Source organism: Paralichthys olivaceus, chromosome 21, assembly GCF_024713975.1.
Source record: "Paralichthys olivaceus isolate ysfri-2021 chromosome 21, ASM2471397v2, whole genome shotgun sequence".
NCBI lineage: Eukaryota > Metazoa > Chordata > Actinopteri > Pleuronectiformes > Paralichthyidae > Paralichthys > Paralichthys olivaceus.
Window position 1 is genome coordinate 18,098,192 of NC_091113.1, and position 16,353 is coordinate 18,114,544.

At 40.1% G+C, this 16,353-nt stretch overlaps 2 protein-coding genes across 5 annotated transcripts; both read right to left on the minus strand.

The window, feature by feature from the left end:
* Positions 1–35: 35 nt before the first annotated feature.
* Positions 36–7,372, minus strand: LOC109626983 (DNA-directed RNA polymerase III subunit RPC4). 4 transcript variants are annotated; one of them, XM_069517493.1, is made up of 8 exons: positions 6,514–7,372; positions 4,389–4,432; positions 4,124–4,284; positions 3,771–3,895; positions 2,892–2,976; positions 2,250–2,536; positions 1,750–1,899; positions 36–1,057 (listed from the first exon to the last, which is right to left on the minus strand). In XM_069517493.1, exons 1-8 carry the CDS (start codon positions 6,703–6,705, stop codon positions 914–916), a joined length of 1,188 nt encoding a protein of 395 aa, XP_069373594.1. In that variant the 5' UTR covers positions 6,706–7,372; the 3' UTR covers positions 36–913. The 4 variants fall into 4 exon arrangements, with proteins under 4 accessions (XP_069373594.1, XP_019938829.2, XP_019938828.2 ...); XM_020083270.2 differs by having other exon boundaries at positions 1,750–1,902; XM_020083269.2 differs by having other exon boundaries at positions 1,750–1,902; positions 4,389–4,435.
* Positions 7,373–8,811: 1,439 nt separating this feature from the next.
* Positions 8,812–16,093, minus strand: LOC109626677 (ectonucleotide pyrophosphatase/phosphodiesterase family member 7-like). The gene is made up of 5 exons (XM_069517554.1): positions 15,679–16,093; positions 14,892–15,037; positions 14,104–14,736; positions 13,432–13,657; positions 8,812–10,711 (listed from the first exon to the last, which is right to left on the minus strand). Exons 1-5 carry the CDS (start codon positions 15,953–15,955, stop codon positions 10,593–10,595), a joined length of 1,401 nt encoding a protein of 466 aa, XP_069373655.1. The 5' UTR covers positions 15,956–16,093; the 3' UTR covers positions 8,812–10,592.
* Between the last annotated feature and the right edge of the window lie 260 nt (positions 16,094–16,353).

Consider the following 16,353-nt stretch of genomic DNA (forward strand, 5'->3'; position numbering starts at 1 on the left):
TGGGGCTATACAAGGCAGAAATGAATTTGAGTGCATTTTTAAATGTCAAGGATTTCTTTTATTTGCAAAGCTTTTTTGAAAACCAGTGTAGAAAAAACATTACACGTATCAAACAATAAAAGACCGAACACCAGTAGAACATGTCAAAAATCTATAGACATAAAAAATGACCAGTATTGGCAGACAATAGAGTGACTTTTAAGAGGTTATCTAAAGCATAATACGGTGAGTCTAAGCCCCTGACAAGGACAGGCATGGAACATTAAAGTCACAGTATTATCATCATAGAAATATGACATGGGGCCAACTTTACATACTGTACAAACTTACTGCTGAGGGCTTTTTATTAGAACGACCCACTGTAACAAAAGCTGAACTCGTGGATCAAAATGAAACAGATCTTTGTGTTGAGGGAAAATGATGACCACTTTCACTGTTCATCTTTCTCTGGTTAATGACTTCTTCTGAATCAATATTTTAACAGACCAAAATCAGCTACATGAAGTGGATGTTGCCTTTTGCTGGTGGATGGTGTTCAGGCAGTCTGAAGCTCTGTGCTGGTGCGTGGAAGAGACGCAGCGCCCTCCTCTCAGTGACAAGTTGCCCATCTAGAATCAGTGCTTAGGTAACAGCACACGGCTGAATCCTTGTGTATCAGGGGTTTGAGTTTGACACCATGTATTTTTGACCACATCACAATTTTCATCAAAACATCTAACAGTGTCAAAAAGAGTGACTCACGATAATAACATGTTAACAATAAAAACTGGCTAATTAAGTAGCTGCCTTTGAATCCTCAATGCAGAGGTATGAAGAGTTCAACGACTTGTCTAATGTCAATTTTCCTCACCAGTGGATCAGGAATCTGGTGAAAATGTAAAGACCTTCAGATCTGTTAAGTCTGTGTAGAACATTATCTGGGTTCTGTCTGCTGCTGTGTTGAAGCTTGGCTCAGTAAATTGTGGAAGTCAGGGGATAGGACCAGTTTTTGATGAACATTTCCCAACACCATCATGTCTCCGGTCTTTCCATCGGACAGATGCACAGATACCAGCTGCTGCAGAAGGAAGGAAAAGAAAAGATTATTCCTATCCTAAAATAGTTGAAGAGTTTTATGTTTACATATTACATAGTTTACATATTTGGGTATTTAAATGTTTTGAATGTTTCTTATACAAACACATTTATATGTAGTATTCACTTTTGATTATTATATAAAAATACATTTACTTTAAATAAACTTTGTAAATTGTGAATGTTAAATGAATTGCATTAATACCACACAAAGAGTTTTATGCTACTAGTGACATTCACCCATTCACACACACACCACCATTAGTGTGTGTCACCCACTGCTCTAGTTTCATTTTGATCGACGTTTGCAGCTTTTGTTACAGTGGATGTGTGTGTACATGGAACATGCAAATGGGAGGAGCCCTTCTGTTTAATAGACAAAAAAGTGCATTTTCATCAGGGACAGTACTGATGTGACAGCCTTGTGATGGTTTGTGGTTTTAAGGGTAATTAGACATTGTGTATGTGGTAACAGCAAAGCTGGTTTATTTACAGCTAAGGGTTTGATGTGGGTTCAACACATTTTTGTCACAGTCATCCAAGCCTAAATGAAGAAATGGATTTCAGACTTTTTGAGAAATGTTTACTCAAATACGGAAAAACTGCATGGTAGATTTTTTCAATTGAGTCGTTAAGCACGTTTATCATGTATTTTTGTGTTGTTTTGAGAAGTACCTGCAGGAAGGAGAACGCAGCTCCTTCAGAGACATCCATGACAATGTCACCCATCTTCAGCTCCACCTTTCCTGACTTCCTGATCTGCAGTTTACCCAGAAATCCCTCTGGCAGTTGTGACAACACAGGACAGCCCTCCTTCATCAAATCCTGCTGTGATACACAAGCTATTAGTAACTGGCTGATATTAGCATTCAAGATTGAAATGTGCAGCAGCTGCAATTCAGTGTCAACCACAACAAACACATTCCCATGCTCCGTTGTATCAGGATTGCAGCAGAAATATTAAACTGTGAGTAAGTAAAAAAAAATTGTTCTCAGCAAGGAGAGCTAATACTAAAATAATCCCTCAGCACTGATAAAAACCTCAGGGATTGATAAAGAACAGCAGGAAATACTTTTACAAGAATACTTTTCTGAACTGCTCGACACAATCTACAGATTATCCATGCATGTTGCCATGGTAACAGCACAAATTTAGTGTCCTTCAGTAAACTCACCTGTGCTTGTAGATGTGTTGGCCTCTTGTCTGCAGGTCTGCCCTCCTTCCTGGCGGCTTTCTGTGCTGCAGGTCTGACAGGGGGCGCCGCCTTCTGTTCAGATGCTTGACCCGGCATACAGTCGGGTAACTGCATGAAGAAGAACTCCTCTCTGCCAGACAGCCTGAGATCCTGCAGCAGCTCCACCAGAGAAGGCTGCTCTTGTTTGGGCACCTCTGTCCTGCTGTGGCTGGCTCTAACCTCCGTCCCACAGGCCGGAGGTCTGAACAGAGGAGGGTTCTCTGGACCTGACAACACCACAACAACAAACCCTTACAGGAAGTCATGGTGTGAGACATACTGTCCTAATAAACTCCTCATTAAGTGCTCGGTGAATGTAATGTGTTTGTGTCTGTTAAATGTGGGATATTTCAGGCTGTGCCAGGGCAGTTTGTGAACTCAGGGAGAGTCAATGACTGTGTAAAATGTCTCTGATGCATGAGAGTATGACCTGAACAGAGTCAAACTACCAGTCTTTTTCTCCAGTAAATGGTTAAACACTGACCTGAAGGTCCAGACTGAAATGAGCAGCTTGCTTACAGGCCTGTCTAGTGACAATGTTCAGACAGTGACAGTAGAGGTCGTGCAAAGTGGTTCTCTCACATGTGTTGAAGCTGCTGGACTGACACAGAGGCAGCTGGATGGGTTTCAGATTGGCATCGTTCCTCAGATCTGGATCGTCTATGAACTGTAGGAGGTGCAACACATGATATTAGTTATGAGCTGATTAGTTATGAGCTGATTAGTTATTACTGATTGTTTGTTATCTTGGATGGCAATAATAATGACTTCACTGTCTTAACTAGCTAATGCTGTGCAGCTAACAATCACACCTACATTCTTGTGAAGACAAATGAGCTGAGACTGTTGCTGCCTGCAATTGGAACTTTGATCTTATGGTTACGATGTGACGAGTCGTATACACATGGTTAAGTTCGAAAGAATAATTAATGTAAAGTGTCTATGAGTTCTCTGAAAAGCGCTACACAAATAAAATATTCGTATTATTAGAATTATTGCTAATAATAATAGTTTTAAATAAAAGGGCATAATGACAGAAGGGAGTGACAGTTGAACATTTTCCTCAGGCCTGTTATAAAATTCTGGAGATAAACTGTAGAGGTAAAATTGCAAAATATGAACTCATCATCCAACAAAAGAGACAGAAATGCCACTTCTTAAAGTAAACTCATGAAAACACAAGCTTAATTGAAGACAGCACTTATTCCTGGAGAACAAAAGCTGTCAGAAAAATAACCAACTGGCCACTTTATATCAACTCTCCACTCTTTCTTCTGGGTCTTCAAAGAGACATTTTGCGGTTGTGTTATTATCTAAATGCAAAATAACTCAGAACTGAAGACGCCTCTACAAATTAAAATCTATCTCAGTGTTCATATGCACGCCAGACAATTGTTTTAAGACAGTTTAAAAAATGTGTGAACCACTTATGAGGCAGAGCAGCTAGCAGGAGATACTCACATCATCTCTCTGCAGTTTGCTGAGTATCTCATCTTCATCCTCCTCTGAAGGATTCCTCTCTTTCTTCACCAGTTTACACACAGGAGAGGTGGTGGAGTCACACGGGTTTGTAGCACCACGCCAGCCTGAACAGAGGGGTTGATGGTGAGGGAAGGAGAACTGCACCTCTAATAAGCTGGCTTACAGACATGCACTGAACTCTGGATGGGCTGCGTGTGAGGACGCAAATGTCTGAACGGGAGGCTGTGGACTTATTCCACGTGGGAACGTTTCTAAAACGCAACAGAGGCAAAAATGAAAAACACTAAAATAAAACAAATATCTCAGGAGCCAAGAAGAGGGAAGAGAAGCACCTGTTTTGCATACAGTGTCGGCAGGACCCTGTTCAAAGATGGAGTGAGACTGGATAGTCCGAGGCCTCTCTCTCCTCTTCCCTCTGTTTTCCCTCACTCCTTTCCTCTCATTCCTCTCTTTTCTCTCCTTTTTCGGAGCCACATTTATCTTTTCCTTTAACCTGGGCAAAATTGGAAACAATGGTTATAAGCATTAAACAAGACATACACAAAAAGTACATTCCTCTTTATCATTATGAGACAGGAGACTGGAATTATCACTCACTCGTCTTTGCTTTTTCTGACAGCGTGGACATTTGGCTCAAAGGTCTTCTTTGGGAACAAGCGAATAGAGAGAAATAGAAAACATTGTTAATTTCAAGTATTATTTAATTGGAATTCAAGAAAATATGCTATACATGGTGTATTTATTTATACTATTAATGAATTCTGTCAAATAAAACATGACGATAAACTGTTTTGATAAAGTCCAGTGTTACCAGCTCACCGCAAATCAATACAAAGTTGTTCTGAGTGATCACCTTTAACAATCTTTCTTGGGTGGCAGTGTCCACATTCAGAGGACATGAGAGCTCGCTGTGTGGTTTAATGAGTAACACAATGAAGTGAATCAGATGCTGTGATTTTCACAGTCACCACATCTCAACGCAGTCACCTGTGGAAGGTGTTGAACTGATGTGTTCGATGGAGCTCTCCACCACCAGCATCAAAACACAAGTGACTATGTTTTTAAAGATTGGTGTTCGTCCTCCAATAGAGTCCAGACACTTGCAGAGTCAATGCCACGGAGCAGTGACCTTTCTCAGATAGCTCCTGATACCCCAACATATAAGACTCCAATCCAACTATTTCTGATGGAATTGTTATTGGAAGATTGGTCCTCTGTTTGCTCCTGTATGTAATGCCTCTTAGCTGTGAATAAAATGTCAGTATGTGATGATAAGGTAAGTCACTTAAGGGAACCCGCTATCACTGTCATTCTAAGACACATTCTGCCATCTGCTGTTTTTTCCCGGAACAGCTTGACACTGCTGCATGAAATATTGAGCTGCTTTAAGACGTGTGCTGAACTCTGGAGAACCAACGGACATTCTCCGCAGGGGCTGTGTGTGTGAATGCAAAGGTCAGAGTGACTTTCTGCGGAACCTTTCTTGTAAAAAGGCTGCAGAGTGTCCGAGGGAGCCCATTGGGAGAACACAGCAGGAGATCTTCCAAAGGATTCTGTGAGTGTGCGGGTTGATGAAGTTTGTAACATGTGACACAAAAAAAAGAAAGGAAACAAATATCTCAGGATGAAAACACTGACGAAGATTGAACATGTGATCTCTACAGCAGAATTAAAACGTAACACCCTGCCTCCGGCCGCCTCGACTGAATACGCCGGAGATTTCTGTGTTGTTATGAAGGCGGAGAATCTTTTTTACTGACCGAAGTGTCTGACAGCAACACCGACAGATGCAACTGATCCATTTTACAAGGCTGCACGACAACAAGCTGGATTGTTTTTTGGCCCTCCTGTACTTATTTACTGTGTTTCTGCTTGCGTGTTTAGCAGCCACATTCACTGGGCTTCACAACATCCATAGACTGTACAGGCAACATTTAAAGAGAACTTAAAGGCAGGAGGTGGTGTGGCTGAGGCTGTATATTGGTGTGTCATGGGGAGTTTGCATGTTCTCCTTATGTCTGCAATACATTTTCTCCATGGATTCCAAACACAGGCACATTGGGATTAGGTGAACTCTACATTCCCTGTCGGTGTGAAGGTGAATGTAAATGGATATTTCTCCGGCCCTGGACAAACTGGGGGGGGTGGATGGATGTATTTATGTATGGATATATGTACGAATAGATAGATTTATGGATGGATGGATGTATGGGTAGATGATGGATGGGTGGATGGATGGATAGATTCATGGATGTATGGGTAGATAGATGGATGGATGGATGGACGGATGGATAGATGCATGGATGTATGGGAGGAGGGATGTATGGGTAGATGGATGAATGTATGGGTGGATAGATGGATGGATGGATGGATGAGTGTATGGGTGGATAGATGGATGGGTGGATGGATGAATGTATGGGTAGATATATGGATGGGTGGATGGATGGATGGATGAATGTATGGGTGGATAGATGGATGGGTGGATGGATGAATGTATGGGTGGATAGATGGATGGGTGGATGGATGAATGTATGGGTGGATGGATGAATGTATGGATGGATGAATGTATGGGTGGATAGATGGATGGATGGATGTATGGGTGGATGGATGGATGAATGTATGGGTGGATGGATGGATGGATGAATGTACGGATGGATGGATGAATGTATGGGTGGATAGATGGATGGATGAATGTATGGGTGGATGCAGTGCCTTTCATTACCTTGGGTTTTTTGAAGGCTCCTCCCAGTGTCAAGTCCCTGGTTCTGAGGGACGTCAGTCTTCCAGGTGGAATTGGAGAGGACAGACTCATGGCCGTGACCGGAAGTCCTCTTCCCGCGGTGAGACTCAGGCCGCCCCTGCTGCCGAGGCCGGAGGAGCCCGGAAAACTTGTTGCATCCCCGGAGTCAGACATTTTGTGATCTCACGTCGTCCTCTTACATTAATTATGTTACTGTGTTCACGCCTGGTGGCGAGATCCTCCACCACGCCCACCAAACTTCAACACATAGAGGCTAACCAGTGACCACAGAGTCTGGGACACTCTCTTTTATTTTGAAAGCAGTGATGTTATGGATCCAGTGGGTCTCAGCGGAGTCGGGTGATGTTACTCCAGAGAGCAGCTCACACGGAGCAGAGGTCCACACACACAGGACGCCTTATCACCCTCCATCTTGTTCGCACCCGCGACATCACCCGCGCTGCGTCACAACACAAAGCAGCTCTCTGGTGAAGGCGAGCCGTGTGTGTATGTGTGTGTGTGTGTGTGTGGAACTTTTATATGCAGTGTATAGTTCAGAGCTGCGTCACCAGGTGTTACCCACAGCCCTCTCCACCGTCTACGTCCTGGAGGCTGCGCACAGCTAACTCCTCACCTCTGTGAGATCTTGTTTCCGGGCGGTGGCTATACAGAACACACGGTGCTGTGTAAACACGTTCACAAATATTCAGCCGATGAGATTATTCCAGTTTCGAGCCGTTTCCTGGTCCGGTTCCCTCCACGCTGAGTTTGAGGATGTAGCGTCCATAACAGCACTGCTCACTGTTGTTGTTGTTGTGGTTGAACGGTGCTTCACAGAAGGAGCCACTAGAGGGCGATGTTTGTCTTTCATTGTTTTTCTTCTTTCTTTTACTCCTGAAGTGATGAACCTGAGTCTCTGTCTGTCCCTGAGTGTCTTCAAGACGAGTCTCTGAGTTTCTTCAAGACGAGTCTCTGTTTGTCCCTGAGTGTCTTCGAGACGAGTCTCTGAGTTTCTTCAAGACGAGTCTCTGTTTGTCCCTGAGTGTCTTCGAGACGAGTCTCTGAGTTTCTTCAAGACGAGTCTCTGTTTGTCCCTGAGTGTCTTCAAGATGAGTCTCTGTCTGTCCCTGAGTTTCTTCAAGACGAGTCTCTGAGTTTCTTCAAGACGAGTCTGTCTGTCTCTGAGTTTCTTCAAGACGAGTCTCTGAGTTTCTTCAAGACGAGTCTGTCTGTCTCTGAGTATCTTCAAGACGAGTCTCTGAGTTTCTTCAAGACGAGTCTCTGAGTTTCTTCAAGACGAGTCTGTCTGTCTCTGAGTATCTTCAAGACAAGTCTCTCTCTGTCTCTGAGTATTTTCGAGACGAGTCTCTGAGTTTCTTCAAGACGAGTCTGTCTGTCTCTGAGTATCTTCAAGACAAGTCTCTGAGTTTCTTCAAGACGAGTCTGTCTGTCTCTGAGTATCTTCAAGACAAGTCTCTGAGTTTCTTCAAGACAAGTCTGTCTGTCTCTGAGTATCTTCAAGACGAGTCTCTGAGTTTCTTCAAGACAAGTCTGTCTGTCTCTGAGTATCTTCAAGACGAGTCTCTGAGTTTCTTCAAGACGAGTCTGTCTGTCTCTGAGTATCTTCAAGACAAGTCTCTCTCTGAGTTTCTTCAAGACGAGTCTGTCTGTCTGTCCGTTGTTGGCCGAGACAAAGCCCAGACTTAAACTCTGTAGAAGAATGTGTGTGTCTGTGAACACACTTTGCATCCAATGGAAGAGCTTTAGAGCATCAGTTGGGAAGATTTTATCCATTTACAGTTACATTTCCATAGAATACAATCAAGTTACCACAGATCCTAAATCTGCTATATAGCACATTCATAAAAAAGTTCCATTCGCTATCCAGTTTTATGCCATTCTGCGGAAACATGAATAAGTAAATTTTATTACCATTTTAATTTATTTTGTTTGGAAGTTTATTACATTTAAGTGAAATCCATCAATAATTACCATGAGAACAACATGGTTAATGGTTTGTATTTATATAGAGCTTTTCTAGTCTTGATGACCACTCTACAGTTATTATAGAGTAGCGTAGAGATGGGGAAGACTGTGATTGAACTGCCGACCTTCTGGTTAGAGGCAACAGCGCTACCCCTCAGCCACAGCCGCCCCATTACAAGGGTAATGGACAAATATCAAATGTGTAAATGTAGTATGGGGGGGAAGTTAAAATTCAACATAATCCTGCTGCTGGTGGACGGCACACATCAGAAACTGACCAGTGCAGAGGGATTGCAAACAAAATAGTTGTATTAGTCCTTTCCTGTTAATAAATTGCAAAAAGTAAAAGGTATAACATCCTTACAATGATACAATACAATCACTATAATTGCAAGTTCAGTACCATATATGTGTAATCCTGTTCACACTGTGCATATCCTATTTACATTTGATATATTATTGATATTTCTTCAATGTTAACTTAATATTGCTCATATTTTTAGATTGAATTGCATGTTTATTTTATTACTACATATTTCTTTTTTTATGATCCTTTTGCTGCTTTATAGAAATTAATTTCCTGGAGAGGGACTAATAAAGTACTAAAACTACTCTATCCTTAATTACACCCTTCTGCTTCATTGTTATTATTTTCATTATTAGTAGTAGTTGTTGTCGGAGAACTAGTAGTAGTATTTTCTTGTTGTTGTAATAAAAAAAGACTGGTCAATTTCTGTCTTGCAGTAACCTCAGGCAGGAGACCTCTGCTGCTCGGATATTTAAGAGCATTATTTAAACTATAAAACATTTTATAAGCAGAGTTTATCTGTAAGGTTTTTAGTAAAAAACACTTTAGTTTTTCACTTTTACTTCTAGCAGTTTGATTAAAAAAAACTGGTTCTGATAATGTACGTACCCACGGTCAGGTTTTCAAGAAACTCACACTCAGTCTTTTGGTCTATGTGGTTTTTTCAACTCTGCCCGTGACACCTCCTTCACAGTAGAACATTGACATCAACCTCTGCGAGCATGTTTGAGACCTTGGTATGCTGCCTATCTTATCTTTTGTTTTCATAAATTGAAGAACGAGAGTTTTATAACAGTTACTGGACTGATCAGATACACAGGCTGTGTGTAAGCTGTGAGTACAGCAATGTGTGTGGCAGAAAGAGAAAGAGAGATTATAATATATATGAACAAAGTTACGGCTGCAAACACCATTTACACTTAAAAACACTTTATCAGTCTGACATATGCACCTTCATGCATCACCCTCACTCAGTAAGCTCCATGTATTACAACAATTTGTCTTCCATTCTATATACAAAGCTCAATACACTGAATATTAACCTGAATTCTTTGCAGGTGTTATTTTGAGAACAAAATCAGCTGAACTACAGCAAACTGAAAATTACCAACTGCTTTAAATTCTCAGGGTTGGTGCTCTGAATCTTTCTTGAATTATCAATCTTTACACTCATCACTCAAACATTAAACACATTAATACACAAACCAAGGATGTTTGCTCTTCATCTACAGGACTTTTACACCATCCGGACCAAGACCTCAAGACTCAGGGACAGTTTTATCCCACAGGCTATAAGAAATACACACAAATAACTACATTTACTTATTTAATCTATAATAATTCTCATTCTGCTACATCTTTCTATTCATCATATTTCTAAGCTACACAAAAATAAATGAGTGCAATAATTCCTATCTGTTCATACCTCCCCATAACTGCTGCTAAATCATGACTGCACATGTTTATATTCACCTTAGCACCTTATAATGTTTTATTGTAATGTTTATTGGCACCTTTTAATGTTTATTTTATTTTTTGCACTAGTTAATGACATTGTACTTTCTTGTTTATTTGCACTAGTGTATTGGTATTTTGTATTTTTAGTTACTCTTATTTTATTATCTTCTGACACTATTACATGTTGAGTTGCTTGAGGTGCCTGGGATTTAAGATTTTCATTGCCAACATGTACGCTGTATCTGTTGTGCAGATGCCAAATAAAACCTTTGAACCTTTTGATTTTTATTTTAGATCATGTTCAATTTCATTATCCTTTTCTCCTTTTCCACATGTTGTAAGAGATAGTGATGATGAACACTAATGCAAGACACCCAATCGCCACTGACAGTCCAATCACCACCTCTTTTTGAGTATTCCTCTCTGGAACTGCAAACAGACAGAAAACACATACAAAATGAAGCAGCAAATAAACCAAAACATGAAAAAACAGGTAAAACACAGACAGGGAATCTCAGAAGAAAAGAAAACATTAAAGGTCCAGTGTGTTAGTTAGATAGGTGAAAGGGATCTATTGGCAGAAACTGAATATAAATTAATCCTAGCAAAGTTTTCATTAGTGTGTAATAATCTAGATTGTACAAATTGTTGTTTCTTTACCCTAGAATTGCCCCTTTATATTTAAATACTTTATATTAACATTTTCTCTACGGAGGCCGCCATGTTTTTTACAGTAGTCCAGACTGGACAAACTAAAAACCTTTTGAGTTTTCATAAAAATTGAAGGCTACCATGGTTTTTTTATGTTTTGATTGTAAAGTGAGGGTTATTCAGCTGAAACATGCAAATTCATACATAAATTCTACACACTGAACCTTTAAGATTCACATATTTTCTTAATGGGTCAAAAATCTTGGAAACAACAGTAACCTTTTAGATAGTGATAAAAAGAATGAATTTGCAGTGGTTACATTATCAGAGTCCATGTGATGTCAGTGTCGTAGTCAGCCAATAATTATCGCTTAGCGAAGGTTGTCTTATCTTCTCTGTGTGATATACTGCGGAGTCACAGTGGATGCCAAGTCCACCTTATGTTTATACAACTTTGCAGAAAGATATAAACTTTATGACAGGGGTACGAAGATTCAAAGGTGGTCAACTGGTGCGAGTGCATTAAGGGTCATGAAAGATGAAAGAAAAAGATGAGGAGATCAAAACTTGTTTGATGCATAAACTGTATGCATTTAAATATAATAATATTGCATTACAATGTATGATGATGAGAGGAGGTCTATAAAAGTCTTTATAGGCCTCCTCTCATCATACCTGCCATGTTACATAAAAAAATGCCAAAATTGGTAAATGGTCTGTATTTATATACAACTTTTCTAGTCTTGATGACCACTCAAAGCTCTTTACAGTAAAGTTTGCCATTCACCCATTCACACACACATTCATACAGTGCATCTATGGGTAGCAGTTAAATCTGAGTTTCAAAAATGCTTAAAAAATGCTTAACTAGTTTGACGAGGTTTATTTATCATGAAAATATGTATTTAAAAATACATATATTTAATATATACACCAAAAGGTTATACATCTCATCCCAGAGTGTGATGCATCAACTGTATTATTTTAAACATGAAACTATGAAACCACATCTGTGGTCAAGTGCTGCAGTAGCATGAGCTGCTGGCATCGCAGTCTGGGTTGATCATGGATCGTGAAGGCTTCTGATTGTACATTATGATTATAACTAGCTTGCTTAGATATACAATATGCCTACTCACATAAACCATCAATACTGCTAATATCCCCTCATCACATATATATCATTGCTGCTCCCGTCATCTCTATCAGACTTTTAATGTTGTATTAATACTTAAAACATTGATACACTTCTCCATTTATGTTAGACATCTTTTCACTAATGATAATTATAAATATTGTTATTTTATAGATTTGCGCTGTTACACACGACATCTTTTGCACTTCTGTCCATCCTTGGAGAGGGAGCCACATGCAGCTCTCTGAGGTGTCTAAATGTTTTTGCTCTATATAACCCGGCCCTGTTTTTGTTTTTTGTTGGTAGTTTTCCCGAAATTTTGCCAATGATGTTGCACCATGTTAAGCCCTATGAGGCAAATAGGGATTTGTGAACATGAGCTATACAAATAAAATTGGATTGATTGATTGATTTGCATGAAAGAAGTGGTGTCATTTTATCTTGTAAAATATCTGATCCAAGCCGAGGTTGGTTTTGTCTTGTAAGCTGATATCTTATGGTCACTAAAGACCTTTACTCACATCAAATTGGTTAGGGTTAGTCTCGTTGAGGAATAATTATATACTCAGCCCCCATTCTTATACTGTTATTCTTATCCACCCTTATTCACTTACAGGAAAAGGAACATTCATTTTACGCAGCATAATGTGGTTTCAGGTGCAGGGGAGTTCTCTATAAGTGATATAAAACTGTTTATTGCTCCAGAGCAATCTGTGTGAAGTCTGATAAATGTCCATAAATGTAATGTTGCTAGTCGAGTCAGCAACTCTGGGGCTAAGGACTTCAAGTCAAACAACATATCTGTGAATGTGGAGTTGGAAAGAAGTGAGATTACCAGACCTCTGTAGTCTGCTCATTAACTCTGCTTGAGGCCAGAGGCTTTAAACTACATTTGTCGCTTCAGGAAAGTTGGATGCATTATGGGAAATGTAGGCAACAGGTGTTGACAGAGAGGAAGACTGCCTGTATGATCTGCCTCAACAAGCTTGATCCTTTTTAGTTTCAAGCAATGATAGTAATTTGTTATGTTAACTTGTTTTAAGCAGGGTTGCTGGCTGTGGTTCAGGACATGGAGCAGATCATCACAGAAGGTTGGTGGGTTTGTACATGTGTGATGGAAAAAACACTGGCTATAGAAGCACTGTATGAATGTGTTTGTGAATGGGTGAATGTCACTTGTGAAGTAAAGTGCTTTGGTCAATAAGACTAGAAAATAATTATTTAAATAGAGGCCATTTCTGGAAGGCTAAATTAATGGTCTTCGAGTTTGTGATATATTGTTCAAATAAGGCCCCACAGCTGAGCCATCTCTAGAACAGAGCCAACTCCATGAATATGATCAATTATTGGGATAGGTGCTCACTTTCTTTGGGGAAGACCATGTGTTTGGTATTGTCCAAGTGTCCATCGTTGACCTCTGGATCGATTCCCAGTAGATGGCACATCAGTGGGTACACATCAACCAGGTCAAAGTGATCTACCACCAGGTCTTTCTGGAAGTCGGGCCCCACTGCCCTGAAGAAGGCTTTCATATCCATGGCATCGTTGTCAAAGCCATGGTCTCCTTTGTTGATGTGAAAAGGTAAGAACTATATGGACGCAGAAAATAAGACATTTTGGTCAAGTGGTATGTGTCACACAGAAACCCAACAACTATTACACCCGAATCAAAGAAATTTGGACCTATATTTAATTGCCTTAACCTAGGCCAAATGTGTGTTAGCCATTGGTAACTAGGTGTTTCTATAAAGATGGAAATTAATTCAACAGTATTGATGTTTAAATATCATTAAATGAAAATTTTATACATTAATTGTAAATTTGTTAAAAGTACTTTATCGCACAGACAAGTAAAAAAAGAGAATTTGGGGAAAGAGGTGTATATTGCTGTCCTCAACAATTCATTTTAATTCTACAAGATAGAGATAGTTATGGGTACACACAAAGATTCTCAAACATACAGAGTTCCTTAAACCTCACATACACCTTTACGCTCTCACCCTACTGAACTTGGGATAAATATGTATTCTCTCACCCCAGAAACACTGTATCCAGGATCAGCAATGAGGATGATGGGCAGGAGTCGAGGATGGTTACTGTAGTGCAGCCTAGCTGGCACCTCCTCTTTCTTATACACATGAAGGTGAGGGTGGCTTCCTTTCAGAGCTTGGTATACCTTCTCCAGCTTCCCCTCTTTAGGGAGCAGCATCCCAACAGGACCATAATCCAACAATTGGAACTGGATGTCTCTGAAGCTGAAGCCAGGGATCTTTGAGAGGATAATCTTCTCAACTACTCCACCCTGTAGCATTGTAATCATACCATGGTCAGAGGTGATGATAATGTTGAGCCGGTCAGTAAGGCCATGGTCTTGGATCTTGTCACGGATGTAACCTATAGTACGATCTACTTGCTGGACCATCTCCCTCACTTCTGGTGAATCTGGTCCATATCTGTGCCCAGCCAAATCTGGTTCTCCGAAGTACAAAGAGACAAAGTCCAGGTCTTGTTGATGGAACCATTCTCCAATCACCTTATCAATGTTCATCCTCCAGTCGGTCTCATTCGAATGATCATAGAAACGAGGTTCTACCTGCCTAAACCTCACAATTTCTCCTTTGTAGGTGGCTGCTGTGCCAGGGAAATGGAGTGAGCCTGCTTTTAGTCCCTGGAAATTGATAAGACCCAATGTAAACAAGAGAAAAGACAAGTCTTCTTTTTCTACTACTGTAGTTCCACATCCCACATTAAATTTGGATGTAGCTCAATAATGCAATTATTTGAGGTAGGTAAATGGAAAATAAATAGTGGGATCTAATATACCTGTCTCTGTGCTGTTATCCAGATGGGTAGGCTGCCATTGTCCCAGTAGGAATCAACAAACTGAGCCTCGTAGTACTGCTTCTTCTCCTGAGTGGTAGTGTTGAACCACATGTTGTGGATAACTCCGTGATTTTCAATGTGACGTCCTGAGGAACAAAACAAAAAAACAATATGTACATGTTTAAATTTGACATCTTAGTTTACTATTGAATTATTAACTTATGAGTAAGTATTCATAAGTTAATCAATTAATAATTTGCAGTGACCTGGCTCTGAAGATAAATAATGCGATAAACTTTGATGCAGAGTTTTGCATGACCTGTCCACTTTTGCCCATTAACAGAGCCAGAATTTACTTAAAGGTCCAGTGTGTAAGATTTAGGTGAAAGGGATCTATTGGCAGAAATTTAATGTAGAATAATCCTCATGATAGTTTCACTAGTGTGTTTCATCTTAATTGTATGAATTGTAGTTTTCATTACCCCAGAAAAGACCCTTTATATTTAAATACTTTATATTTACATTGAGGGGACCCTCTCTACGGAGGCCGCCATTTTTCTTTTTTACATTAGTCCAGACTGGACAAACTAAACACTTTTTGAGTTTTTATGACAATTACAGGCTACCACAGGTTCTTTTTTATGTTTGGAAGTGGAGGGTGAAGTGAGGGGTGTTCAGCTGCAACATGCAACTTCAACATTAGATATCACATATCCCTGCCATGCTTTAACCCCACACTTAAGCCACATATCAATTGAATACACAGATGTTAAACAGTTGATTTTACCTGTCAGCATTGTGAAGTGAGAAGGGCTGGTTATGGTGATGAAGGAAGGAGTAACATAAGTTGCCTTGACCCCGTCTTGTGCCATTTTATCCAGGTTAGGGGTTTCAGTGACTCGGTCATAGTCGTAGCGGAAGCCATCGAAGGAGATGAGCAGCAGCTTGTTTCCGGTGGATCCAGTGAAAACTGACTGCAGATCAGAAACATAGTCCCTTGGTGGGGCAGCAACACAGGGAGAGCTGGCAGTTACTACAAGGACAACAAGGCAGACCAACAACATGATTGAGGATTAAGAGCTTGTTGTAACTGGAAATCCTCTGGCCACAATGTCCCTCAGTATTTTTCAGATCGAAATGTTCCTTTGCTCCAACTGCCTTTTGTCAATAGTATGACATTATTCGAAGGAAAATGTGAGACTGGGGTTCACAGTGTAGTCGATACAACCTTAATAAAGTTTTATCTAGCCAACCCTTATCTACCCATAAAAGTAAGACAGGCTTTATGCTTTTATTAGTGTAATTGGTATTGGTTGATTGGGATAAGGCGAGAGAGTGTGTGTGTGTGTGTGTGTGTGAAAAGAGCTTGAGATTGCGAGCCTTTTGAACCTGATGGTCAAGATATAAAAAGTTATTGACAACAAACCAAAGAGATATTTACCTACTAATTCCATAAACATCC

Bases quoted from the DNA above. Each gene is read 5' to 3' on its own strand.
- LOC109626677 (XM_069517554.1), bottom strand. From the start codon at position 15,955: ATGTTGTTGGTCTGCCTTGTTGTCCTTGTAGTAACTGCCAGCTCTCCC. The intron at 14,737-14,891 runs GTATATTAGATC...ATCAATTTCCAG, and splicing joins GGATAACAGCACAGAGACAG to GGACTAAAAGCAGGCTCACT. The intron at 10,712-13,431 runs GTGAGCACCTAT...GTCTGTTTGCAG, and splicing joins CATGGTCTTCCCCAAAGAAA to TTCCAGAGAGGAATACTCAA.
- LOC109626983 (XM_020083269.2), bottom strand. From the start codon at position 6,705: ATGTCTGACTCCGGGGATGCAACAAGTTTTCCGGGCTCCTCCGGCCTC. The intron at 3,896-4,123 runs GTGCTTCTCTTC...CCCTCTGTTCAG, and splicing joins CGACACTGTATGCAAAACAG to GCTGGCGTGGTGCTACAAAC. The intron at 2,537-2,891 runs GTGAGAGAACCA...TGGTGTTGTCAG, and splicing joins GTCCAGCAGCTTCAACACAT to GTCCAGAGAACCCTCCTCTG.